The sequence below is a fragment of the Mustela nigripes genome, chromosome 4 (assembly GCF_022355385.1).
Source record: "Mustela nigripes isolate SB6536 chromosome 4, MUSNIG.SB6536, whole genome shotgun sequence".
In the NCBI taxonomy this organism is placed as follows: Eukaryota; Metazoa; Chordata; class Mammalia; order Carnivora; family Mustelidae; genus Mustela; species Mustela nigripes.
The window spans coordinates 178,117,263-178,144,826 of record NC_081560.1 but is presented as its reverse complement, the minus strand read 5'-3'; the positions used below and the strand labels follow the sequence as shown (position 1 = coordinate 178,144,826).

At 42.8% G+C, this 27,564-nt stretch overlaps 1 protein-coding gene across 1 annotated transcript; it reads right to left on the bottom strand.

Moving 5' to 3' along the window:
• Positions 1–94: 94 nt before the first annotated feature.
• On the bottom strand, positions 95–27,362 carry PNLIPRP3 (pancreatic lipase related protein 3). Its single transcript, XM_059397727.1, has 12 exons — positions 27,344–27,362; positions 23,626–23,780; positions 18,777–18,896; positions 17,967–18,098; positions 15,832–15,940; positions 12,268–12,387; positions 12,062–12,184; positions 8,720–8,838; positions 5,476–5,608; positions 3,280–3,391; positions 645–812; positions 95–158 (listed from the first exon to the last, which is right to left on the bottom strand). Exons 1-12 carry the CDS (start codon positions 27,360–27,362, stop codon positions 95–97), a joined length of 1,374 nt encoding a protein of 457 aa, XP_059253710.1.
• Between the last annotated feature and the right edge of the window lie 202 nt (positions 27,363–27,564).

Sequence of the window (27,564 nt, the reverse complement as noted above, 5' to 3'; positions counted from 1 at the left end):
TCATGATGGTCTACTTTGGTTCAGATACCAACCAGAAGAAGATTCTTTCTTTCATCACTTCCATTAAATAAATCCATCAAGACTGTATCTGAATTTAGCATGGTTTCAGGATCTGGGCAATATTGGGTCCCATGATATCCTGGCTGCAGAAGGTAGATCTGAAAAATTTTCAAGGAAAAAAAAAAAGGATATTAAAATGACTCTATGGGGTAAAAAAAAAAAGACACATGGTAGAGCTAATTGAATGAGTAATTATTATTTTGTAAACACTTTTGCAAATATAATGTTTATTTCTTAAATAAGTTTCCTTTAATTATAAAATGTTAAGATGTACAAATTTTTACACAAGTTGCAAATTTCAAATTCTATGGAGGTTTTAAATACCATTACAAATGTAGACTTTGGGGCACCTGGGTAGCTCAGTGGGTTAAAGCCTCTGCCTTTGGCTCAGGTAATGATCCCAGGGTCCTGGGATCGAGCCCCACATAGGGCTCTCTGCTCAGCAGGGGGCCTGCTTCCTCCTCTCTCTTTGCCTGCCTCTCTGCCTACTTGTGATCTCTCTCTGTGTCAAATAAATAAATAAAAAATCTTTTAAAAAAAATTTAAACTTTGTCTGAAAATTCAAGGGAAAAGGTAATACTTACTCATATCCATATTTTCCAGATATATCTTTCACCATCTCTGCTCCCAACTTATTCTGAGAACGCCCAAACAAATGTTCCTTCCAAATGAACTCAATATTTGTAACATTTCCAACATTAACGTCTGCATCAATTAATTTTGTGTAAGTCATGCCTGGCTTCAGTGTCCCACTGTAAACAGAAAGATAAGACCCATAAGCTCGCCCCGGGGTACCCTCAATGTTCAAGTGGAGCCGCATCTGTGTGTACGATGAAAGAGAAAGTCGTGGCGGCTGGCTTCTGCTCACAGAGATTTATTCTTTTCGCGCACGTCAATCGGCGTCTTGGAATACCAGCGTTCTGAAGCTTGAAAGGAAGGGCGGGGGAAATGGGAAGCTTGACTGGTCGATGTTGGGGAATGCCTAGAGAGGCATTATCTTGATGGGATCTCCGCAATGAAAGGTCTGGTGTTGGCTTTAGAGTCTCAGAAACCAGATTTTATAGACACCAGGAAATGGTCATGCGGTCAACGAAGGGCTGAATTCACAGCAAACGGATTTCCCTGTTCCCAATGGGGAAATGCTTTCTTTTTATTAATCAAAATGTCCTCCAACTCTCTCCCTGGTAACTTCTTTATCCGGATGAAAAGAATCACGTGATCAAGCTAGTCATCCAAAGGTGTTTTCGTGAGCATGGCAACAGAGCAGAGGGAAGTGGATTCTCTTGAGGCATAAGACACATCTTACCCTAGCCCAAATTAGACCAGATGTGATTTCCCTATTCCCGCTGTTTCGTTCTTCCAGTGTTAACGCATTGTCTCTTCTCCCTGGAAGATAAGCCCCACAAGGACAGGACCTGTGGCTGTATTCTCAGCAATCAGAACAATTCCTGGCACACAGTGGGCATTGAAATGTTTGTTAAGTGAATGAATGACTGTTGCTATTCCTAGGGCCTGTCTTCCTCTATTTTATATAGAATTAATTGCTTTAATTATCAGAAGGCAACTTTCCTTCCAGCTTCTTAGGGATAATTTCCCTGTTGCTCTTTGAACTGACTTCGCTCCGTGGACCTACTGTGAGCACCTTCATAGCAGCACCATTAGAAGCCCACAGGACTAACGTAGAAGCCACAGGGTTTACAATAATTTAAGAATTATTCTTAAAAGAAGATTGGGTGACTGTGCAACCAGATGGCAAACTCCTTCTTTAGATATTTGCAAAAGAAATGCAGAGATGTCAAAATAGTCTTACAATTTTTAAAAAATATTTTATTTATTTGAGAGAAAAAGAGTGCTCACAGGCACTAGGGGCAGAGGGAAAGAATCTCAAGCAGACTCCCGCTGAGCACAGAACCCCACGTGGGGCTCTGTCTCGTGACCCTGAGATCATGACCTGAGCCAAAACCGAGTCAGATGCTCAACGAATGGAGCCACCCAGGTGCCCCAAAATATTCTTGCAAATTTTGGGGTGATTGGGAACTGCCCCATCCCAGGTCAGACGCCTTTGTGCAGGGCTCAAACTACCCAGCCTTGCTGTGGGCCTGTGGGCCTCAGAGCCGCAGGCACACAATAGATCGTACTGAACGGCTTCCAGAGAACTAGCTCCATGGAGACATGAAGAACATGGAAAATGAAATAGGATAGGGAAGGGTATCTGAAACAGAGGAACAGCATGAGTGAAGTCAGAAGGAGAGGAAAAGGTGGATCTAGTCAATGCTAAGTACTGCAGTCAGGGTAACCTGACTGAGTTGAAGACCAACGAACCAGACACCAGACAGCGGGAGACGGGCATGGAAAGGTGGGCTGGAGCCTGTGCATTCACCAGGGGCCAGAGGGTCCCCGACTGAACCCATGGCTGCAGGCAGGGCTGCTGAGGCAAGAGGGTGTGCACAAAGGACCAGAATGATTAATCTACTGCATCCTTCGACAGATAAAATAACCACAGAAACCTCTTGTTTTTCATGCCTCTCTGCCCATTCTTTGAAGATGATGGAAAGTAAAGAGGCAAAAATCTAATCCGTTCATTAGTTTGCAAAAAGGTAGCATCTAATTAGTGTGCATAACCTTAATTCTGAAACAGATTGCAGAATTAAACAACGTTAAGTGAAATCTCTAACACAAAAATGCTAAGGCTGACCAAAGAAAAGATGAAAGGAAACTCAAGATAAAAGGGGACTTTAGCCAAAGGTAAAGGCTCAGGGAATGTCTCCGCTGCATTATTCCCACTTTGGACTATTTCAACACTTGTCCTCTATCTGTGGGTGCTACTCAGACAGCTTATTAGGAATCTGGCCATTTATACAAATGTCTTATTCTATAAGTGATTTGAATCTATACAATCAAAACACATGCTCCAATTTGTATAATGTTAATGGACTGGATAATAACTCCTGTTTGTTGTCCAGTTACTCTATTATCTAGATTTTATGCTATTGTTTTCCAACCTCTTCTGTTTGTAGGTGGAACTGCGGAGAAAAGTGCCTATGATTTCTATTTTTATATCTGGAAAGCTGGAAGTGAAAAGAAAAGTCAAATGTGTCAGGACAGCCCATGCTAGTCCCATTCCGCTGTCGGAAAAGAGTGAGCTGCTGACTGAGCCAGTCTGAGCGAGTGCCCAGCACGGTGCCACCTGCTGCTTCCTCGTCCGTGGCCCTTGCCTACCTGGTCATCACGAACTCCTCCACGTTCCCCGTTGTTCCGCCTACACGGAGAAACAGGGTCCCTTGAGTGACGTTGTTTCCATCAAGTTTGACAGACAATTTGTGCCTCCAACCTGGAAATTAAAAAAAAAAAAAAAAAAAAAAAAGAGTGACAATAAAGAGGTGAAAACACACAAAAAGCATGACCTCCCGGGCACTCGGATGTCGATGCAACTCTCAGCCTTGAACGTGGCTGTTCTTGCTGACAAAAAAGCACAACTTTATATAGCTTGAGTGACTTTGGTGAAAAGCTACATTTAAAAAGACATATACATGTACTTGTTTTCATTTTATGAAAGCAAATAGTATCATGATGTTCTTTAAATAAAATCCTTTAATCTTCCGGGCATTTTTAGGACTTTAAAAAATGGAAGCATGAGCTTTCTTTGGTCTGCTACACTTGTATTCTTTAGCATGTGCACTCTTCAGAGCTGGGTTTTGATTGGCCACGGTTTGACAACTCATCCAGAATAAATCTAGAGAACCTAGCGAGCGAGAGGGTCTTGGGAGGTGAAGTGAGTTGTCTCTTCCTGTCCCACCAGGCTCTGCACTCGGAATGTTCAGTTAGCCCAGGTCGGGGGCAGCACAAAGCCTGCCCCCAGGACGAATCCCTTGAAAGTGGCCAAGGGTCACTTTTACAAAACCTGGAACGAAACACATCGTTCATTGTGAATTCTGAAATTGTATGTTTCAGAACACATTGGGGGAAAATGCAATTCTTCCTAAAATTGTTTGAAAAAGGTCTCAAAGGAGAAACATCTCCAGAGAGAATTTTCAATTCCTGAGTTAATTGTTGCCAGATTTCTTCCCTCCTCAGCCCACCCCCCTGCCACCTCCACATGGAAACCCCCCTCCCCAGGCTCCCAGGGACGGCATCGGCACTTCAACCCATGAGCCCTTGGGACCGTCTCATCCGGCCTGTTAGCATGTTTTGTGCCGTGGATCCATGCTCCCTTCCTCATTGTCCGTCTTTCTCTGGCTCCTTGTACTGCTCTCCGCATCGGTTTACCTTCCCTCTCTGAAAGAGCCTGAGATCTTTCTCAGTCTCTTTCCCTGCTCTCTTTCTCTCATCTGACACACTTTCCTTGGGTAATTCTATCACCCGCCTCCACAGCTCTGATGGCTGTCTACACCCAGGGGTACCTCTCAAGTCTCTGGAGATCACATCAGTCGCCCGTATCTCTGGCTGCCTTGTGGGCACATCCTCCCCCGCCATCCCAAGACATCTCAAAACCTGGTGAGTTAGAAACTGGGCCCATTAACTCCTTTAAGCCAGTTTTTCTTCATGTGCCATCAAGCTCAGCGAATAGAGAACATTCAGCGAGCCAGAAGCGTCCTTGACTTCTCGACTCTCTGTATCCCTCACATCCACTCACAGCTTCCTTTGGTTTCTACCTCCCGTCTCCATACTCTTTCCCCATCTCCTACCTTTCTGTCCAGCTTTACTGAGATATAAACATTGCGGATATGCACACCGCGACCGCGATACACACTTAATGATGTATTGTGAAATGATTAGCACACGAAGTTAGTTTCCATCCATCACCTTCCATGGCGGTGAGGCAACACGTGTCCTAACCGGTTATTCTGCCTCCGTCTTGTCTCCCTCTAATCCATGCAGCAACTAGAATGACTTTTTAAGAAACCAGTCTGATCATCTTAACACCCTTTGGTGGCCTTCCAGGAGCTATGGATCAAGTCCAATCTCCCTATATGGCACATGTTTCATCATTTGACTTAATTTACGTCTCCTGCCTCATCTCGTATTACTCTCCTCGGGGTCTCCATGGGGCTTCTTCTTTCTCTCACTCTCTTTCACCTCCAAACATTGACCCATGCTGTTCCTTCTGCTTGGATGTTCCCACTTCCTACTCCCTCTGACTCCTCTCTCGGGAATCCGCTTGGAAATCACCTTCCCTCAGAAAGCTCTGTTGATTTGGTTATGGACGTCCCTCCTTTGCACGTCTTTTATTAGAATGCTTATTACCCAGGATTAAAACTCCGCACTAGTCTGTCCTCACTGTTTTGCTGCCTCACGCAGCCTCAGCTTCTGGCCCGGTGCCCAGTGATTTAGTAGACACTCAGTAAAAACTGTTGAATTTTTAACGATAAGTACCTTAAAGCATTACAATAAAAAAACCTGAGCTACGATACTTACGGGCAAATGGGGAAAGAGACCCAGTGTTTAAAAAATAATATGATCTATTAGGCTGCATATTTTTGAGGTGAAATCTATCAGCAAAATGACCCATTGTGGGGCAACCTTCTTTGGGACAATGGAAGCAATCTCCCTGGGGACAGAAAAGAAGAGGTAGGTTAGAAATGTAATTAGAAATGTTGGCCTTCCGGGACGCCTGGGTGGCTCAGTTGGTTAAGCAGCTGCCTTCAGCTCAGGTCATGATCCCAGTGTCCTGGGATCGAGTCCCATGTCGGGCTCCTTGCTCAGCAGGGAGCCTGCTTCTCCCTCTGCCTCTGCCTGCCTCTCTATCTACCTGTGCTCACTCTCTCTGACAAATAAATAAAATCTTAAAAAAAAAAAAGAAATGTTGGCCTTCCATAAACTCTATATACGTTATTAAACTATAATAAATCTTTGAAATTTAAATAAAGCATATGCATTTAAAAATGACTAAGTTGCCCAAAAGGCTACCCTGTCTTCCAAAAACAAAACAAAATAAAACAAAAACAACCGAGGGGAGGAAAAATGGCCTCTTAGAAAAATGAGTAAATGCTATGAATAGATAACCCCCAGAAGAGGATAACTATGTAAAAAGCTGCTCAATCTTGCTGGTTGTCAGTGATGCACTAATGAAAATAATATACAATTTCCTACTCAGCAGAACTGCAGAAATTAAAACAATGTGCAACACCAAGTAGTGGTGAAGACATGTGTGGAACTCTCGCTTGGTCCTGATGAGAATGTAAATGGACAGACATTGCAGAACAGCAATTTGGACATGTCTAATAGAGACAGAAATGTGGGGTGCCTGGGTGGCTCCGTTGGGTGTCTGCCTCCTGATTTCAGCTCAGGTCATGATCTGGGGTGGGGGGAATCAAGCCCCTTGTGGGGCTCTGCTTGTCCTTCTCCCTCTGCTCCTTCCCCTGTTTGCTCTCTCTCTCTCAAATAGATAAATAAGATCTTTTAAACAAGACAGAAATGTACATATGCTTTGACAATTTCACTTGTATTACACCCCATAAGGAAGCTTCCACACAAGCACACTAGCACACCTACGGAAGTGTTTACTGCAGAACTGCTTTTAATAGCGAACCCTGGAAGCCACCAACATGCCTGCTGGTAGGGGAGTGAAGAAATAAATTGTGACTGATTCCTAGAAAATAAATACATCAGATCTCTCTATATCAATGTAGATCTCAATTCTAAAATTTAACAACAACAAAAAAGCAAATCGAGAAAGATACAGTGTGATGCTATTAATCTCATACATATGGGATTCACCTCAAACCCTGCTTCAGGGGAGGGCGTGAAGGGAATGAAAGGGAATTAAATTTTGTCTGTGCATTTTAAGATCTAAAGCAAAACTAACAAAATGGGGATGCCTAGGTGGCTCAGTTGATTAAGCAACTGCCTTCAGCACAGGTCATGATCCTGGAGTCCCGGGATCGAGTCCCGCATCAGGCTCCCTGCTTGGCAACGAGTCTGCTGCTCCCTCTGACCCTCCCACTTTTTCATGCGCGCTCTCTCTCTCTCATTCTCTCTCTCTCAAATAAATAAATAAATCTTAAAACAACAACAACAACAAAATGTTAACTTAAAAAAAATCTGGGTAGCAGTGTTTTAATATTTGTTATTTGAGGTCTTGAACTTACGGATATATAAACCATGGACATTTAGGCTAGGATTATAGTAAACATCCCATGTAAAACTCTATTTTTAATAAATAAAACGTATCACAATAATAAAAGGGCTCATATTTATTAGGTGCTTACCATGTCCCAGGCACTTTTTAAGCATGTTGTATGTGTTTAACTAATTAGTACTGATAAGCCTCTTTATTATTACAGTGTTTTCAGCCTCCCTATCGAACAGATGCAGAAACCAAAGTGCAGAGAATATGTCCAATGATGCATGTCTAGTAAGTGAGGGAGCAAGGGTGTGAACCCGACAGCCCAGTACTTGAACTCCTCCTTCATTTTATTTTATTTTATTTCATTTCATCTCATTTTATTCTATTTCATTCTGTTCTGTTCTATTTGTTTCGTTTCACTTCCTTTTTACGACTGTTTGGGTAGAAGCACAATAAAACATGTCAAGGAAATTGACTCCGTGTCCTCCAGTTTATAGCCATAATTAGCATCCATGTGGCCCAGGAATCTAAGTTTCTCCCATCTTGCAAATTGTAGTCCATTCTATCTGACCATCCTGTGACTCTGAGGGCTTCTACCTGCCTTCAGTATAGTAAGTGCCAAGATCCCTTTAGCTACTCAGAGCAGCATCTGGGGCCAGAAGAAAGAGGAGGCAGAGCAGAAGAAGGTTACTGGGGAAATGCCAGGTTTGGCTGGCAAGCTTCCTGAGCAGTTCACCAGGGCGTGCCATGGGTAAGAGCAGTTGGCTCCGGAGATGAGGAAGGTGGCCGCAGGGTATCCAGTCACCTTGCTCTGGTTAAAAAGACAGAAACAGCTTATTCCTATCCCAACAGCACTTAGTCTCAAAGTGCTATTACTTACAATAAACTCCAGCTGGAAACCCCACATTTTCTACCCTGATCAAACAGGGAATTCGGTCTCTGAAGCATAAGAAGGAAAATCTTTCCACTTCCCACTACAAAATAGATTTTCTTTCTCCTTTTCATAGTGATAACCAAATGAAAAATACATTTAGTTCAGATCTGGCACCATGCGCTTTATGACTCAAGCAAAATCAGATTTAGTATTTTGTCCCTTATTGATCTGTGTGGAGCTCCTGTGAGATATCTGTGCCTTAGTTCAGCTCTGTATAAATAATTAAATTTTAATAAAATAATTTTCACGTTCCAAGTAAATAGTAATATGTTCGGTTGTAGCTATTGATTGGTTCAGCCTTCTCGGGGCATCTTTGAAGATGACATTTAAAATATGTACACAGAAAAACGTTTGCCCTGGACTTAAGCCCGTTACACAGTAGCATCTAATTACTGCATAACAAATGGCCCCAAACGCAAAATTGGATATAATCTTCAAAAGAGCTGAAACAACCAGAATACAAATAGTTGGTTTAGTTATTTAAGCCCTTCAGCAATCCTGCTACCGTTCAGTACTCTGCCCAGAGAAAGAAATCTATTACTTCCCAAAATGGCAGATGCATTGTTTGCCACATACTCAAAGCACTAATTTTTTGTTGGCTGATCACGGTTCAAAAAATGACTTGCTAATTCAACTCCACTGCAAGATACTTAACTTACCGCTTTAAAAGAGTTGTAGGATCTACAAGGATAAGCAATAAATGCATCCGGATTGAGAACGCTCTCAATGTAGAAGCGATGACTGCGGGCGTGGTTGCATTCAAAGAAGGAAGCCACTTCTGCGAAGACAATTTCTAATTAATAGATAGCAATAAACGGATTAACTGAGAACTAATAGTACGAACCATTTCTTAGAAAAGTAACTTTAAAAAACATATGCCTGATGTGGGAGGTCCAGACAGCCAGACCTTGTATGTAGGCTGGATACAGCACAAGCTTTATCTCAATAGCACATACCGTTTTCTTTGTATCAAAGAATTCTTTGTGTGACCCTCAAGGGACATTCAAGCAGGGTAAATAAACAATGCAAATGCAAATGACTCTGTGTTCTGTTATCTTCAATACTTTCTGAATCTTGGACTTAGAGCTTTAAAGCACCTAGAGCTTTCAGTAAACTTGTGCGTACAGCATTCCCCACGTTAGATCAATTCCTTCTCTGCCTGCCTGTTTGCAGGAAGGCTCAACTCCCTCTTACTCAATCACAAAACAGCCAGCAATGTGAACCAGTGCACACCTTCAACTGAACATCGAGATATGATAAGTGAGAGGTGTTATAATGAATGCTAAAGACAACTTAGTTTTGTCATTGTCAGGCATGACATTATGGCCACTAATATTTATTATTATTGCAATAATAAGTAAGATAGATCTAAATACATTCGTGCATTCTGAAGTTAGCATTCTAGTCCTTTATGCTCTCTAACTTACAGCAAGATCTCTAGCATCTGCCGTGGACTATTCTTCCAATGATCTGCACAACTTGGTTGATCTCTGAGAAACTAGATTTAGTTATAGTATATGTGGTAGATCGTTATACTTCAATAGTGGCCTCCAGTGAGTCACTATTTTTTAGATCCTCACCTCTTTGGAACAATAGATTACCATTCTTCCCTCCAAGAGCAAGGAGTTTATCTTTTTTTCCCCCCACTTTCCCCACCCCACCCTGGATTGTAAGCTAGTCCTCTGACTTGCTTTGACCAGCAGAACGTGGAGGAATTGACCCCGTACAAATTCAGGTCCTCAGTCTTAAAAAAGTTCTAGTACCTACTCTTGCTTTCTTAGAACCCAGCTTTTCTGTTAAGAAATCCTCGTTAACTGGCTGGGAAGAAAGGCCCTTAAGAGGAACAGACCAGGGGCACCTGGGTGGCTCAGTGTGTTAAGCCTCTGCCTTCAGCTCAGGTCATGATCTCAGGGTCCTGGGATCGAGTCCCACATCAGGCTCTCTGCTGCGCAGAACCAGTACCAAGACCCCAGACATGGAAGACCATGTTGAACCTTCCCACCTAGCTTAACCCAGTGCAGCCCCCAACCAGATGCAATCATGTGACTCACTGCAAATCAAAGTGTCTGCCTAACTCTGCCTGAATCTTGACCCTCAGAAAAATGGGCAACAAAACCATTGTTCTTTTAAGCCATTCTGGTTTGTCATGCAATAGTTAGCTGAGACAGGGTAACTTCAGAAAGCCGAGATCAATAATGGGCATCATCTTTTTTTTTTTTTTTAAACAAGGATGTCTCTTACATCAGGTCTTTTATATTCAGATTTATATTCACAATTAATTGTGATGTAGACAAGACAGTTCATTAGCATTTGGGAAATATAAATTTTAAAATAAGTGATTTTTTAAGTAATAAATATAATGTAAAATCGAATATTTTCATGTTTTCAAACTTTTCTAAATCATACCATGAAGGATACAACTTTAAATAAAGTTGTAGGGAATTTTATAACATCTTAAAATGGTCGCTTGTAATAAATGTGTTTTACTTGAATTAATTCTTTACAGAATTTCAAAAGTTCTGTGTATATATACAGTTGTATAAAGAAATATTATGATCTATATTTTATTTTATCCTAATAGAAGGGATTTTAAGTCATAATATGGAAAATAAGAAGAGAAATAAGTTTTATAATAGGCCTTATTTGAATGAATTTTGCTTATCTTTTCTTGTTGGAATTGGCTTTCTCACTGAGTGTCTGTAACTCACCAGTTTTTGTTTCTTTTCTTCAGTAGGCATTGCAAATAGACACTTCTAATCACATTTACTCTTCAGAACAGATATTAAAACTTTGCAATTTGTCTCTAGAGAGGAGGACACTCCGGCTACTCTCAATGTCATGATCTGTGTATCTTTCCACTCCAGTAGCCAATTGGAAGATCAAATAATTAGATCATCGGGAAAAAAAATTAGATCATTGAGATATTCTGACCATGTGAAATCCGATGGTGAGATATTTAGTCATCATTTATTATCATATCATCATACATTATATTATTATGTATTTTATATATTATGTATGATACATTTCATTATTTACATGATGATGATAGGTAGATCCAGAGAATAATAAAATTCCCAAATAATAGCTTTTGGTGCCTTATTACCAGACGCTCTATGGATACTATTCTTATCGGAAACTACTATAAAGGGTTAAATACTATTTGTTTAATTTGTGATTGATGTGTGATCCATAGTGATTCTGTTAATAAGTGAGCCCAATCCTATCTCCTGCTCCAAATCCTCCCATATCTCCCAATTCACTGGAGTAAGAGCTGAAATCTTTGCAATGGTCCAGAAGCCCAGTATTCTCTCCCTCTGTCCCTTCTCTAACTTCATGTCCACTACTCTCATCTTTCAATTCCTTCTAACCACAGTAGGCTCCTCACTGCCATGAACTTCCCAGGCAGGTTCCTGCCCCAGGCCCTTTACACTGGCTGCCTCCCACCCACTGGCTTGGGTTGCCTTTCTTTCTCCCAGATATCCTCATGGCTAAGTCCTTTAGGTCGTCTCTGGCCACCCTATCAAAAATCTCCTTTCCCCACTCGGCCCCCACCAACACCAACACCTCATATTTAATTCTATGCTTTATTTTGTCTCCTTACTCTATTACTGTTTTTCTAGCAAATTAGAATATTAGCTCCATCACGGAGGAGTTTTAGTCTTTTGCATTCCTTCCTACATCTGCTGTTCCTAAAATAATGCCTGGCACGTAGGGGACACTCAGTACATCCTGCTGAATGAATAAACTTATTCTCCTGTTTACATGGAGTGACTACAATATGCTAGACATTCTGATAGGCCCTGGGGATACAAAGATAACTAAGACACGGACCGTGACCTTGTGGATCTCACAGCTAGTAGGAGCTTCATACATGTGACTGTGTTTTGGGCCAAAGTATATTTTCATATTATGTTATGTGCAAAAGGGTGTGCATCCTGTCCAAGGAGGGAGCTGAGTGAATGTATAATAGCTAGCTTCATATTTTAAGAAGTATTTACCTTCCTTGTAAATGTTGAAGTCAAAGGTAAATAAAGGTGTAATTAAGTCTTCACATCCTGGCATGTGCTTCCCTCCATTTGGGTAAAAGTCAAGGTGACCACAAGCATTAATAGTTCCAGCACCTGAGATCGATAAAAGCAGGATAAATGCTTCTAAGATTCTTTTCCATGCTTCAGTGTAGTTTCTGTTTGTATCAAAAACTTACCAAACTCAAAGAGCAAGCGAACTCCGTTTGTATGGATGACGTCGACAAAGTCAGCATCCGAGGGGTCCAGCCTAACCTCATTTGGAGTGTTGTGGAAATATGGCCCGGCTGGGTCCAACCCTGTGGAAAAGCACGAAAGGCCATTAGACCAACACACGTTCTCTCCAAGAGCACATTAATAGTGTTGTTGTTATTTTGGAGGGATAGATTTACACAGGTCGAACACCCCCCAAGACAAAGTACTGATCCCTAAATTGAGTACATACATGCAGGTCTCTATACAATGTCAGATTCCTATGCACAAGCAAGGCTGTGTCCAGACAATGCCAAGCAACAAAGTCGGAAGAATCAAATGCTAGGGTCTGTACAGGGATTACCATCTATGTAACTAAGGTTATGGATCGCAGATGACCTTAAAAGCAACATCTGTATGCAAAAATACAGATAAAAAGAAAAGATAAGAGCTCTTCACTCTAAACATGAATCTATAAAGCAACATGCTTCAGCTTAGTTTTCAGCTGTGGCTCATTATTTCCACCTCATTATATTACAAATGAAAAGCCTGACATTCGGTGACATGAAGTGATTCAACAAAGTCATCATACACTGGAGGCAAAACGGATGAAGAGCCCAAGTGTCTAGACCCTCAGCCCACTGTGTCCTGTTCAAGTATCTAGGAGGGATAAAGGTAAACTATGTAGAGGTCTCTACGATGTTATGACCATTCACGGATCTATTCATTTACACATTTGACACTTATTATCAAGCACTTACTATGGGCCAGGAGCTAGGTTCAGCACTTGAGTACAAGGAATGAGGCCTGGCTTTGTCCTCAAGGAGCTTTCTGTTGGACGGGGAAGACACCTCCATCCAGAGCTCTCAGTCCAGAGACCGAGGGGAGCCTAGGTTTTATGCGAGCACAGGGAAGGGACACACAAACCAGACTTGGGAAGTTGGGACACGCTTCTGCGGGACATGGAAATACAAGCAGAGATCTGAGGGACCAGGACACTCGGCCAGGGTAAAGAGAGGACAGCCGCACCCCAGGGGTAAGAAAGAGACTCTTCATGGCCTGCAGGTGAAACAGTTAACACATTTGGGAAACTATAACCGGTTTTTGAGGGCTGGGGTACAAAATTTTTGAACTGGGTGAAAGACAAAGCTAACATTGTAAGCAGGGGCCAGGTGTAGTCTGAACCACGCAAAAGGGTTGGGGCACCATCTGGTTGGCAATGGGAAGGTCTGCCAAAGGGGAGATTTACATTTTAGCAAAAGTCTCTGCGGTAAAGTGGACACTGGGTCCCGGAGTGGAGAGGACTTGGAGTGGAGCTGCAGCTGACCCGTGGAAATACGGCAGGAGTGAGCAGTAAATGTTTGGGCCCCGCGCCTGTAAGACACAACAGGCTCAGGATCGATCTTCAACTCTAGGAAGTTTGTTTGATTATTTTGTGTGCGATCACCGAACAGCGGCAAATTTCTGATGAAGTCAAGAACTCTGCAGAGATGCCTCCAAAAATAGGAGGCGCCCATCAGACTCTGCGGATCAGAGAACAGGCAAGTAGCAGGGGAGCCAGGAACCTGCATTTGGGGGGTTCCAGGTGGTCTCGGGGAAAGACAGCAGAAGGTTCAACTTATACATGTCTTAAAATCTGTCACTTAATTCTGCTTTGAACTGGTTTTATGGTAAAGTTCCTATCTTTCTTGACGTTTTGGTTCTTTTGTTACACAAGGAACACGATTGTTCCCAAACTAACCACTTGCAAGGACTATAGATTCCAACATCTAAATTATAGCAATTTTCGGATTTTCAGAGAGCTTTTAAAAATGTATTATTTTCTACTTACTCAACGGGATAATTCACTTGGCAGGAAGAATTAGGAGTTAAATAGTATCTGATTTTTGAAATCAAAATTGAGAAAAACAAAATCTTCACAAATCTATGGTGACCCCATGTGATTGCAAACACGTGAATAGTGAAGTTCCTCCCTCTGATTTAGGGCTGAAATGTCCACAGGCTGTGTAGGCCCCAGGATGTTCCCTCTTCACAAACTCTGCCCACTTCTTCACTCTCCCGGGCCTGAAAACTTAGAGCAAAGGGGGATTTTTGCTACACGATGACTTCAGAATAAAAATACAATTTTATTATCTCCAAGAAGAAAGGCGGCCATGGGCTGATGTTGGCATTGGTGTTGGGATTTGGGAGCTGGAAGAAAGAGGAAGTTTTCAAGCAGGAAAAGTCTGCTATACCGGGAAGCTGCAGCGACCATACACTATACACGTAATCTGGAGTTCTTAACTATTTTTAGGAAAAGATACTTAAAGTTCAAGTTTGAATTTAAAGCATAAGTATGTGTGTGTATATATGTACACACACAGAACTATAGTTTATTGTTTTAACCAACAGGAAATGTACACATACTATATGTTGGGCCTGGGGAGGGGCGGGGGTAAGAGAGACTTTCTTAGTAGTTAAGAGTGTCTCAAAATAAACAGGTGAATGAATAATTATATATGTGTATATATAGAACCATGCAACACAGAAGTTGCATTTTGGAATATAATAGAGGAGTATTTGAAAGGAGTTGGGAAGTAGAGAGAATTAACTCTGCTGCAGGACGGCGCACTTGAAATGAATCTTGAAAGGTGAATAGTGGCCATTTAGGGCAAAGGATAATAGCACAAAAATATGAAAAGCCACGATGATACATGAACCATTATGTGGCAAGCTAAGAGGCTTTGGGCGACAGAAAGTTCTGGCAGCGAGCGGCAGCTCGTATTTGGAAACATGATGCCTTGGCAGCACTTGTGGGGGACTGGGCTGGGGGACCTGTCACAAGTGGCCAAATCCAGGCGAGCGATGTAGAGGGCCTGAGCCGGGATAGTGGCGAGGACGCGCAAAGCAGCTGAGGAGACCAGCACCTGCTGCCTGAATGTCGCTTGGGGATGCAGAGGAGAGAGAGGCCAGGCCAGTTTGTGGATACTGGAGCTGACACTTTGATCTCCCTCCATCTGACTCGATTAGTTTGGAAGTCGCAGTGCCGGAAAGGGAGATGATGATCGTCCTCGAAAATCTAATTCGCAGTATATCCTAAACCGTGCTAATTCATCGTGTATGCATACCCGAGTCTGCAACTTATTCTTAGACTTGACAGTATGTCCAGGGGTAAGAGTCAGCATTCTAGCAACTGGAACGGCGTAGGCACAGTTCACACAGCCAGCGTCCACGCTGAGCTGTGACCCCGATGTGTCCCGGACGTCCTACCAGAACCGTCAGTGAGGCTCTGGCTCATTCCGGAGTGGCACGGCGCATGTCGTAACTCATAAGCCACCCTCGACTGCTGGGTGGGCAGCTCCCGATACTTTGCCGCCGCAGGTGACCCCCAGGGAACATTCTCGAACGTGGACTTCCACCCTCCTGCTTTGAAAGCGCTGTCATGTGAGTTGAGCCCCGTTCCCTCCTATCTTATATCTGCTTCCTCTACTCCCGCTGGTGTCTCAGACACTGATTTTGTGTGTAGACAAACATGGAAGCAGATTCCAGGCCCACCCCCACGGCAGGCTTACCTGTTATCCTTCCCAGGCCTGGGACCCTGGACCCAGCTTCCCCAGCCAGATGTGCTCCCACGCTGTGGCCAATCAAGTGAACTTTAGAAGGAGAGTATCCAAATTTTTTCTGATTGGGTTTTCAAAGGAAAACAGAACACAGGTTTTTAAGAGACCAGGCAGAATGGCTTCCCTGTGCCTGACATATCTTATTTGTCCCTCTCACACACAGGCTGGCGACTAGTCAAAGGACAAAGTGACCCCCTGCCTCCTTGTCTGGCTGAAAAAGAAAGGACAGGACAGGCCTGCAGGAATGACCTCGGTCAGGTTCTTCTCCCTGTGCTAAGGGGTCTCATGGTCCTCGGGAAAAGAACAGCCCAGCAGCCACAGTGATGGCTTCCGGCCCATCCCTGAGACCCAACCCTGCCAGCACACTCCCATCGTGGCTCAAACGCGGTCATTCCGGGGCTGTTACACACCTTCCCTGAGTCTGTCTCCTCCCGCTGAAGGACACTCTAGCAAATGTGTGTGCTGAGTTTGGTCTTCAACGAGGAGTTTTAACGACTATTCCCAAAGTGACTGTATGCCTAAGAGTCCACACACACACACCCCCACACCCACACACACATGCACACTCAACAGGGAACAAAGGAGCAAGCCCTTTCAGTTTCATCTGAGCTTCAAGTTCTCTTCACGGTAACAGTGAAAATCAAGCAATCGCCTTCGTGTGGATAAATTTGTCATTTGATCAAATGTTCCACTTTTTACCCACCAGTAATGACAATATTACGTGCTGCCTTATAAAAGTATTTTCTCCGTCCGTCACATGTGAACGTGCATCCAAGGATGTCTCCTGATCATTAGGGGGCCCCTTCCTCCACCGCGGTCACCCTTTCAAATCTCGGGTTTCTCTCTGTCTTCCTCTACAGCCTGGTATCGGATCAGCCCTCCTCCCCCTGCAGACATCCCCTTCTCTGTCCCCATCAATTCACCGAACATGGACCACAGCAAATGCTTTCCCCTTCCGCTCAGCAAACATTTCCTCTCCGACAAGTCACTGCCATTTATTTCCTGGACCAAGAAGAGCCCACAGCGCAGGTCCCAGGATCCACAAGAAATTCACAAAAGGTTAGGACAGGTATTTCTCCGAAGAGATGAACCGGATTTCATCTTTTGGATGCAAGGACCCATTCTAAGTACCTCCTTGTGCCCTGGTCTCCCTCAAAGGCAAGACGAGAGGACAAGCCGTGTGGGGGCAGAGGTGAGGACTTGGCCCCATGAGTCCCCTCCAGCGGGTTCCTCATTGAGCTCAGGTGCAAGCATCACCTCCCTGGGCTGCCCACCTAGGTTAGCCTCTGCTCCAGTATCTCTCCGTCCCACTGCCTTGGACTTCATAGTACTGTCCTCATGCTTTGTGAGACCAGAAACACTGTCTCACTCGCCCTGTATCTTCAGTGACTAGAACAGCGCCTAGCCCACAGCGGCGCAGAGAAAAATATTTGTTGAATGAATGAGTGAACCCACCTTAAGAGTCTGAAAGGGTCATAAATCTTTAGATTTTACTTAGCTGCATTTTATGTTGGGAAATTACTTTCTATAATGGTAGGGCATATGGAGATTTATAAATGTCTCAGGGTGTAACCCTCCTATATAGCAAAAGACTTGGCTATTTTATTCTTTTAGAAAATGTAGGTGTTATTGTGCCTGGGCTGGACCACAGACCTGACTAATTCACTGCCACAGAACCCAGTTTCTGTGGGACCATGTAGTTCACATTCCCAACAAATGGCATTCATAAGATGGGAATAGTTTATAATCATTAAGGATAGGTTTACCATGGGACAAAAACTAACTGGCAGGAGCCAGTCTTACAAGCCAACCCAGGACATGACCTTGGGGGTGGGGTCAGGGGTGGGGAAGCCTTGGATGAGGAGCCTGTGAAGGGACACTGCCACCAAGTGGCGCTTTGTAGAATCACAGGCACTTCTTTTCCAAGAAGTCCCTTCCCTTTCCTGGTCACCATACCGAATGCTTAGTATCTCACAACGCGCTTAGAAGTTGTGTAAGCAATAAAAAAGCCATAAAATCGACGCAAATCCTCAGTGTTATGATGCAAAACCAATTAAACATAATTTTAAAAAATCAACTTTTCTTACCGTGAGAACATCAATAAAATACGCCACCTCAGCCCCAACAACGCGCAGGTTGTTGACGGCGTCGATGTATTCCAGCGAACCGTTAATCCAGTCTATGTTAATGCAATTCACGTCTTCCGCTTTCAGTAACACCTGGCACAAAGATTTATTATGTATGTAAGAAAGAGGAATTAAAGAAAGCCAAAGTGACTGAGCAATGGATTCCAGAATAAGAAATAACACTGGGGAGGAGGGAGAAATAACACTACCAGGTATCGAGAACAGAGTACACATTAGGTTCTGCCCTAAACCTTTTGCATATATCATCTTATTTAAACCCTTTTACAGATAAAGAATCCAAAGCGCAGACAAGTTAATTAAACTTAGCCATGATCGTGGTACATAGAACCACGGTATGAATTCAGGCAGCCTGACTCTACTATACTATATGGCCTTATAAATAATTAATTGCTTACGATGTTAGCAGTCTATTAATCTTGAGTGTAAGGGAGGAAAATTAATTTCTTAGAGTGAACCTGGAAAATTTTTTCCCTTAAGTGAGAAATTTATCATCTCGTTCAATCTTTTGTCAAAAGTGAGACTTTATCAAAGAATAATTACAAAGAAATATGCTCCCATTATAATCTATGCAATTCATAATAAGTGGGTATAAATGGGAAATGGATAATTCATTTGGGGCCTCGGGACAGGGACAATGTGAGTAACTGAATGGAGGATTTTTCATGAATATGCATTAATATATGCAAAGTACATTCCCATTAAACATACAGCTTTTATACCAGTATAAAGAAGAGTCTATTCATATCATACATTGCACATGTCTTGCTGCCATTTTCCATCTGATTTCCATCCAGGGATGTTAATACGGGTCATCTTGTCTGTTCCGAAGTGCGAGGTTTGGATAGTTAGATAATTAATTGCACTGATCTCCTGTTTCAAGTGAAAAGAGATTAAGGCAAAATAACAATTCAAAATTATTTGACACTTAGTAGAATTATTCCAAGTCTGCTCAAAAGTCTTCCACTACATTTTGATTTTTAACAATTTCTTTAATACATTTTTACCAAAGAAATAGTTACTGCTACACACGGCAAAGTACCAAGAAATTATTAATGCATTATCAAATACAATATATAAAAGTAATCACAAGGAAGGGAAAGAAAAACGTTTGGTTTTAGGGCAAGGTTTGTAAGACAATGCTGGGTCCCTTGTACTCAGGGCTCCCGTCAGCCTCACTTTTTCTAGCACTTACTTCTCTGCTGCCCGTGGAATCCATGAGCCGTGTGCTGCTTGAGGCTTAGGAAATGCTGACAAGGAGACAAAAGAGTCTGTTCACCCCACTTTATGGGGGAGGGAATAAAGTTTAGGATCTCGCCACATGCAGCACAATAGCGTATTAATGATCATCTTATGTAATTACCTTAAATGTTCTTTCGTATTTCTTGTATTTTGTTGGATTGTTTTTATAACCAACTAAACTCAATTAAAGTGATACTAGGCATTGAAGTGATTTCGTTCTTAAAAGAAACGTGAAAAGGCACACTCTAAGAAATGCTCAAAATACTATTTTGAGAAAAAAAAAGATGAGCCCTCTAATCAGCGAGTTGCAAGTTGGACCATGGCAAATCCCACAGCAAAGATCCTTCAAAGGAAGGGCCTGTTCTTGGCTCTGTGTTTAACAGTAACATACAAGTTGATCATACAACTTGCGGGCTAGTTAAAATATCTCCAGGATGGTAAGCAAGCAGTTAGGAGAATCCTAAATTAACTTACGTAGTCATTATAATATAGCTACACTCGTATGTGTCAGGAATTGTTCTAAGCACTTTGTAGTGTAGCTCATTCACCCTCCATGACACTGTGGGGTAGGTACTAACTTTACAGATTAGGAAAGGGCACAATGAGAAGTCACTTGTCCAAAGGCCCTTCAGCTAACAAGTCCTGGTGTAGGGGTTGAAACCCACATGGTCGTTCCCTGAAGTCACATGTTCTACCACTGAGCTCTCAAGTTGGGGTCTGATCATACTGTTCTTCACTGATATGGCCCAGAGCAGATGTGGGATTTGTTGAGACAGATAAGAAAATCAAACATATCTGGGCTTTTTTTTTTTTTTTTTTTTTTTTTGGGAAGTGCTGCTGTACTGAATCATGGAATCCAAACACAAAAACATTTGTCCATCTACATATTTAAAAGAATCCAGATGTTAATTCCAACTCCAACTGGAGCTCCTTAAACAACCAACCATATTTTTATTTCTGTGTCAAAAAAGAAAAGAAAAGAAAAAAACACCTCAATCCTATTTGAGAAAGGGGATTTGGTAGAAAAAGTTTGTTTAATCTTTCTACGTCATGAGAAGAGCTGGAGGCTGGATGTGGGGCCTTGTGAAAGCTTCAAAGTGTCCATGCGGCAAGTCTTATGGGACCCCAGCATCCTCTACTGTCACAAAAGCCTTCAAGAATTCAATAAAGTAGGAAAGGTGGAAAAACACGTTTGTTCTCTTCGTATTCAATCTGGCACACCCCTGTGAAATGACATACTAACCTAGAAAACAGGAAACAACACCATGGAATCAACTCAAAGAGAACACCTCAGCTTCTGCTGCCGTGAGGGCAGAGCCATAAAAGGGTGTCAAGACAGAAGGGGTTATCCCAAGAAAGGGCGAGGTAAAGTTTCCGTGGTGAGCTGGGAGCTCAGACCTTTACTTTTAACGTTCTTATCGTTGAAGAATCACAGAGCCTGACTGGTATGAGATCGACCCATTCCACAGAGCATGGCTACTCTCTCAGTGATCTCATCTGCAGTCAGTCAAAAGTAGTCACCAGTTAGGCATGTCCCAGCCTTGAGAAAAGCTGCAGGCCCAGAAACCACCGTAATTGCGCAAAATGTGCATCACCACCAGTGACTAACTGTATGAGCCACTGTGGGGGATGGCAGATTGGATTCATTCTTACAGAAGTGTAGCTGTGAAGACCTGGGACTCTCTGAAGAGTCCAGGTTATTGCACCACGGTTAGCTTTAAAAGCCCTCCCTCTGGGAAAAGAGAACATTAAACCATTGCGCGGTTAACTTCTGCTTTCTCATACACCAAGTGTAGCATATGGGCCAAGCCTGGGGCCATTGAGGTTTTTAGTATTGGACGTTGACCCAACCTGTATCCTGACTGTTGGTGTAAAAACACTTGAACACCAAACCCTCAGGCTTCCATCCACTGCGAAATTCAAGGGCAGATCTGGTTTGTCACAGGGTTTTTTCCAAATGGAAGGGAGTAGAAAAGACATGAGGAATGTTGCCTTTATGGTCCCTTTATTAGGAGAGGACTCAGTGTCTGACAGCCTCTTCATTGCCTTTAGGGTCCACATTCTCCCAAAGACTGACCTTTATCACCTGTTTTGGTGCCTGTGCTCTGTGGAAGTTCAAGTACATGGCCACTATGTAGAGGGACTAAGGACCAATGAGTCCTATGAGGACTGAGGGACAAGACCAGGGGTTCAGTTAGTCCTGAATACACACATGTACCCTAAAGTTCTAACCAGACAGCAGAGGTGCTCCAAAACTTTTATATTCAACAGATTCACAATAGATAGAACACAAAAATTACCATCTTAACCATTTTGAAGTATACAATTTAGTAAGACGAAGTTATCAGCATTGTTGTGTAACTATCAGTACTGTCCCTCTCAAGGAATTTTTAATCATCCCAAACTGAAATCCTGTACCCTGAAATAGTAACTCCCCAATGTCCCCTCCCCCAGGCCCTGGTAACTATTATCCTACTTTTCCATCTCTACGAATTCGGCTATTCTAGGGGTTTCACATAAGGGGAATTTCATGGAACGGACAATGCTTGTCCTTTTGCGTCTTTGCTTATTTAAGTTTGTAAAATGTCTTGAAGGTTCATCCATGTTGTGGCATCTACTGCGATGCCATTTCTTTTTAAAGCTGTGGAACATCCCTCCCTTGGTTTTTTGATAGTTACGGAAATCACATTTTTGAGTACACTTTCTTGGTAAATTTCTCTCTACCCAAATAAAGGCTTTTCCTCTTTGTTTTGGATAAAGCTGTCATCAACAGAGCAAAGGGCAGATTTCAGTGAAGAGCCGTGTGCCCCTACGTACGTGTGCGTCTGGTCTGTGGAGAGCTACACATCAGGTTCTGTTGGTGTGGTGCCTTGGCTGGGTCTGATGGAAAGGGAGGCTCAGGGAGACACAGGGGCGGGTAGAGACGGGAAGTTATCTTGCACCGTGGAGTGCTTGTTCTCTGGCCTTCGTTCCACTTAGGTCTAGTATCATGCTTTTTTTCTCTGCCCCTAAGATCACATCACTCTTTGGGTTTCAACTCTTACCTCGGGGTAAAAGACTTTGGCATCTCTTTTTCCAGACTGCCCACTGAGCTCTAAGATGCAAATACCCGATAGCCGGACCAAACCTCACTGGTCCAAAATGTAACTCATTCTCCAGCATCCCCATTCAAGTTTTCTTGACAAGAGGGTCATTATTCTTCCTGTGACTCATATGTGATATCTCAGGACAGTTTAGGATGTTCATCATGTCGGTCTTCTGTTCTCATACTTGTGCCCTTGCTCTGGCTCAGGCTAGTTCCCTGAGTCTGGTTTTCTAGCACTCTCAAATAGAACTTTCTGAGATAGTGGAAATAGCCTACATTTGCATGGTTCAAAATGGTAGCCACTAGACACAGAGGGCTACTGAGCACATGATATGTGGCTGGTGCAGCTGAAAAATGGTATTTTTCATTTTATTTAGTTTTAATACCCATGTAGCTCATGATTAGTGTGTTGGGCAGCTCAGAACTACACGCTCTGGCAATCACCTGCAGGCTCTCCCAGCTCCAGTCTACGAAGGTTCACTGCAGCCAGAGTAAAAAACCTATAGCCTCATTAAAAACTCCCACTGGGGCCTCATGGCTCACAGAATAAAACCCAGAGTCCCCAGGAAGATTCTAGTCCCCTAGAATTCATCTCTAAACTACTTTTCTAACTAACTCCATACTCTAGCACTTCCTCTCTGTCCTCCGTTCAACTCGACATGACATCAGACATACTCTGCAGGCTCTCTTTTGTCCACACCACTTCATTTGTCACTTCCCTGTGTGTCTCTGCTTACACAAACCCTGCCCATTCTGCGGGACACACCTCAAACAGGTGTCTTCCTCAAAGCCTTTCCTGGTTCCTGTCCCACCCCCAAGGGGAAGGTAAGCTTTTCCTCACCACGCCCCCAGATTCCTTTTTTTGTATCTTACGTAACAGATTATAATTGGTTCTGCAACAGAAGTTAATTGTTTACATACCCCATTTTCCCTAATACAATAAACAGGATACTGTCTTATTTAATCAATTTGAGACATGATAGATACTGTTGCTTGTCCCTACTCTTACCTGTGGAAAGTTCTCAATTAGTATATTAATCAAATGGAGTATCAAATTCATTTCATATGAAACAAGAGATGCAGAACAATCTTTATATTTAAGTCCTAGAACAAATAATATGACAAGAAAATATGGCTCACAATACTAAAAAGAAATATTGGCCTTGAAATCAGTAGTTTGTGCCAGAGTCAGTTACTGAACCTAGGCCTTCTGTATCTATAGCTACATCTTCTGATGTAGAATAACTGATGTGTGAAGGCAGCAAATTAGCTTACCTGATAGACTTTGGGATTACGTCTAGTGTAGAGCAGAAAGCGAGTGTTTATCTCCTCTGGAGACCAGGGCAAACCTGCAAACTGTCTTGACAAAGTCCCAGTCCATGGTAAACCGTCTTTAAAGCACCCCACCCTTTCATAGCAAACTTCTTTTCCTGCAGCAAAAAGATGGAGTGTTAGTATTATAGGAGCCAGGCCCAGAGAGAGGCTGGGTTTCCCACCACAATGGTTCATTGAAATAGGGCTTCAAGTCAAACAAATTCAGCTCAGGGAGACTCTCTTTACAGAGTGCTCTCCACTCCCCTTCTGCCAGCACCCTCCTCCTGTTACTTATGACTATGACTTTGTAGATCACAGTGCCACAAGGGAGAGCATAGGGGCTTCGGAATCAGACATTCCTGGCTTTGGACAATTCTTTTTTCTTTTATGAGTCTCGGTTTCCTCCTCTTCAAAGTAGAGTTAATCCCACTTATCTTACAGCCTTGAGAGGAAGATTACCCATCACCCAGGACAGTCCTTGTGAATGGGCCTGGACATAAGAGGGATGCTGAGTGTTCCCTGAATTCCTGCCTCTTCTGATGAGAGTGAAAGTTTTTGCTGAAAGGGACCTTGGAGTCCCTAGAGCCTAACACTATACCTGACGGCATAGGTCTCCTTAGAGCACGGGGACAGCAAAATTTCATTCAGTTGTAACCAAGTCTCTTCTGTCTGGAGCTCTCCTCACTCATCTCTACAATGAGAAGCTTTGGGGAAAACGAGTCTTAATATTTCTGCCATCCACTGACTTTCCTTTGTCTTTTCAACAAGGCTTTTCTTTTTCATTTAATAGTCAAAACAACTTCATTTCCTGTTGTTTAATGGAGGAATAATTTAATTTATTCAATTATAATTGTTATTATTTGTTCAACTTATTAATGAATTATGTATTCAATTTATTATTACTTATTACATTGGTTTTCATTTGTTCATTTTAGGATTATTTGTTATTAGTGACTAGAGCTGTTTGAAGACTTGAATTTGAGGGCTTTTTTCCATTTACCAAAATATGGCAAATCAGACTTTGACTTTCAAGTCCACCAGATTTTACTTTAAAATTTTAGGAGATACTGTATTTTCTCCATTCCCTACCAATGAGTTTCCACAATAAATATAAAGAGAGAGGATAGAGAATTAAAATTTTTAAAAGAAATTATACAGGTGAGCAACAATCCACTCCTCACCCCCAAACCCAGCCCTGACCCCAGAGGCGACAGTTATTCTGGTGGTCACCCCCATCTCTCTATATAACACGCTTACCCTGCTAAGTTTTGATATATTAACTTTAGTCACACATGATCTATTAACTCGCTGCAGTAATAAATGAGAATTTAACCCACCTATTCTTGGGATCAGCCAGGATCAGGGCAAGAAACAAATCACACCGCTTATTTTTAACTGTGAGAGTTTAATACAAAGAATCGTCATTAATCAGATATTGGCGAACCAAAGGCAAAAAGGGGACCAGATAGCAGCTCCCAGGTGACAACTGCAGGGAGCAGCCACTGGCAGGGGGCTGGTGGGGGACACAGAAGAGGCTTGTTAATTCAAATGAGGAAACTCGGAGGAAGGGCTGCTAGACCCGGGCCAGGGTGCTGTCTCCAGAGCTGGGGTTCAGTCCCTGAAGAGGGGTGCTAGCCAGATAGTGCTGGCATCTTTGAGTGGGCACCAGGTGACCCTGGTACCCCATGCACCAGGGGTTTTAGAACAGCTGCAAACCAGAGCCTTTGGCTGCTACTGGACAATTGTTCATGCAGAGGTGACAAGTCATTGCTGGAAAAACACTGACAGGAACCAGGAGCCAACAGGAAGGAGCACCTCCTTTTTTCATCCTGGAGCCTCAGCGTCCCTCTAGTGTCCCTGCTGACAGTGCTTCTCTGGGAGTGGCTGAACAGGGGACACTGTGGTTGAGCATCCCAGTGCTGGCCGGGCAAGGGCTGACATGAAGCTGGGGGGCAAGAGCTCCTACAGGACAATTCTCTCCACATTGTTTCAAGTCCTCCTCCTCTACAGTCAGTAACATTGTTTTTAGCTCATCTAATGGCTTCCACTATAAACTTATTTGACAGACAGAGATCACAAGTAAGCAGAGAGAGAGAGGTGGGGAGAAACAGGCTCCCCGCTGAGCAGAGAGCCCAATGTGGGACTCGATCCCAGGACCCTGGGATCATGACCTGAGCCAAAGGCAGAGGCTTAACCCACTGAGCCAACCAGGTGCCCCGGTTTCCACTATAAACTTAAATAGTAATCATCATCATCATCTTCTTCTTCTTCTTTTTTTTTTTTTCTTTTTGAGAGAGAGAGAGAGAGAACATGGGGGCTGGAGGGGCGGAGGGAGAGGGAGAGAGAGAATCTTAAGCAGACCATTGGGCTCGATCTTATGACCCTGAGATCATGACCTGAGCCAAAATCAAGAGTCAGATGCTTAACCGAGTGAGGCACCCCAGATGCCCCAGTATTTTTTTTTTTTTTTGATCCATACCTCCTACTCCTCATAACCTGACTCCCTACCTTTGCAAGACAAGGTTTAAGCTATGTTGCCTGTCTTCTTCCCTTCCATCTTCCAAAGGCTGCCGGCCATACTTTGACTTTCATTCCGTCAAAGTTGATAACAATCAGACTTTGCTCTATAATCATAATTAAGTCTTTCGTGTTTTATCTGTAGGCTGGCTCCAAAAAATTGAATATCAATAAACAGAAACATATTATTATGACTAGATAAATATTTTTCCTTTCAGAGCCAGTTAGTGTGCTATAATTACATTTCCTTGTCTGCACCTCATTATTCAGTTACCCATTCCCTTCAGAGGAGAAAATTCAAATGAATGATCTTTTCATAGACACGAACTGCTCAACATGAGTGTCCTTTTAGTTTCCTCCATATTTGGATTATGCTTTACTTGTGCCATCTCATTTTCCTGGATTCTCTGGTTGCCTTTGTTTTCTCTTGTTGCAAGAGTAAACATGTGCCCTCTTCCATATATCCCTAGTACAGTACAGCTCCTCAATCAACATTTCTCCTGCCTGGAATCTACTTTGGTTTTTTCCGTTGAATCATACATACATCCAGTTCTGATTTGGACCAATGAGTTTACATTTGGATTGTGTATTTTTTTTTAAAGATTTTATTTATTTATTTGACAGAGAGAAATCACAAGCAGGCAGAGAGGCAGGCAGAGAGAGAGAGAGGAGGAAGCAGGCTCCTCGCTGAGCAGAGAGCCCGATGCGGGACTCGATCCCAGGACCCTGAGATCATGACCTGAGCCGAAGGCAGCGGCTTAACCCACTGAGCCACCCAGGCGCCCCTGTATTTTTTTTTTTTTAAAGATACATGTATTTGAGAGAGAGCGCATGGTGGGGAGGGGCAGAGGGAGAGAGAGAATCTCAAGCAGTCTCTGTGCTGAGCATAAACCTGACTCATGGCTCCATCTCAGGACTCCGAGATCATGACCTGAGCTGAAATCAAGAGTCAGATGGCCTAGCCACCCAGATGCCCCTAGATCATGCTTTTCTAATAGAACCTTCTGTTTTTTTCCTAGAATGTCCAGTTGCCTTGTTTTTTGGGTTACATGCCCCCCCCCACACAAATTCTTTACCAGATCATTCAATCTATGGAAGTGAGTCTGGATTTTGAAATGAAGGTTGTTATAAATACTGTCCATTTTCAATGTTTGTAACTTACCAGGGTTATTGGTCACCATGTCCTTTTTCATAAGGAAATGCCCACTGAAAGAGCATAAAGTTAGAAGAAACTACATGTGATGAAGGAGACTGGTCAACATCATAAGGTACTAAAGCCGTTTAGATTGAAAGATTAATAGTTCTTTAAAAATAACATGTTTTCTATAAAATCAGTAAGTTGGTATTGGGCCAATAACTTAAATGGCCAATATAAAACAAGGA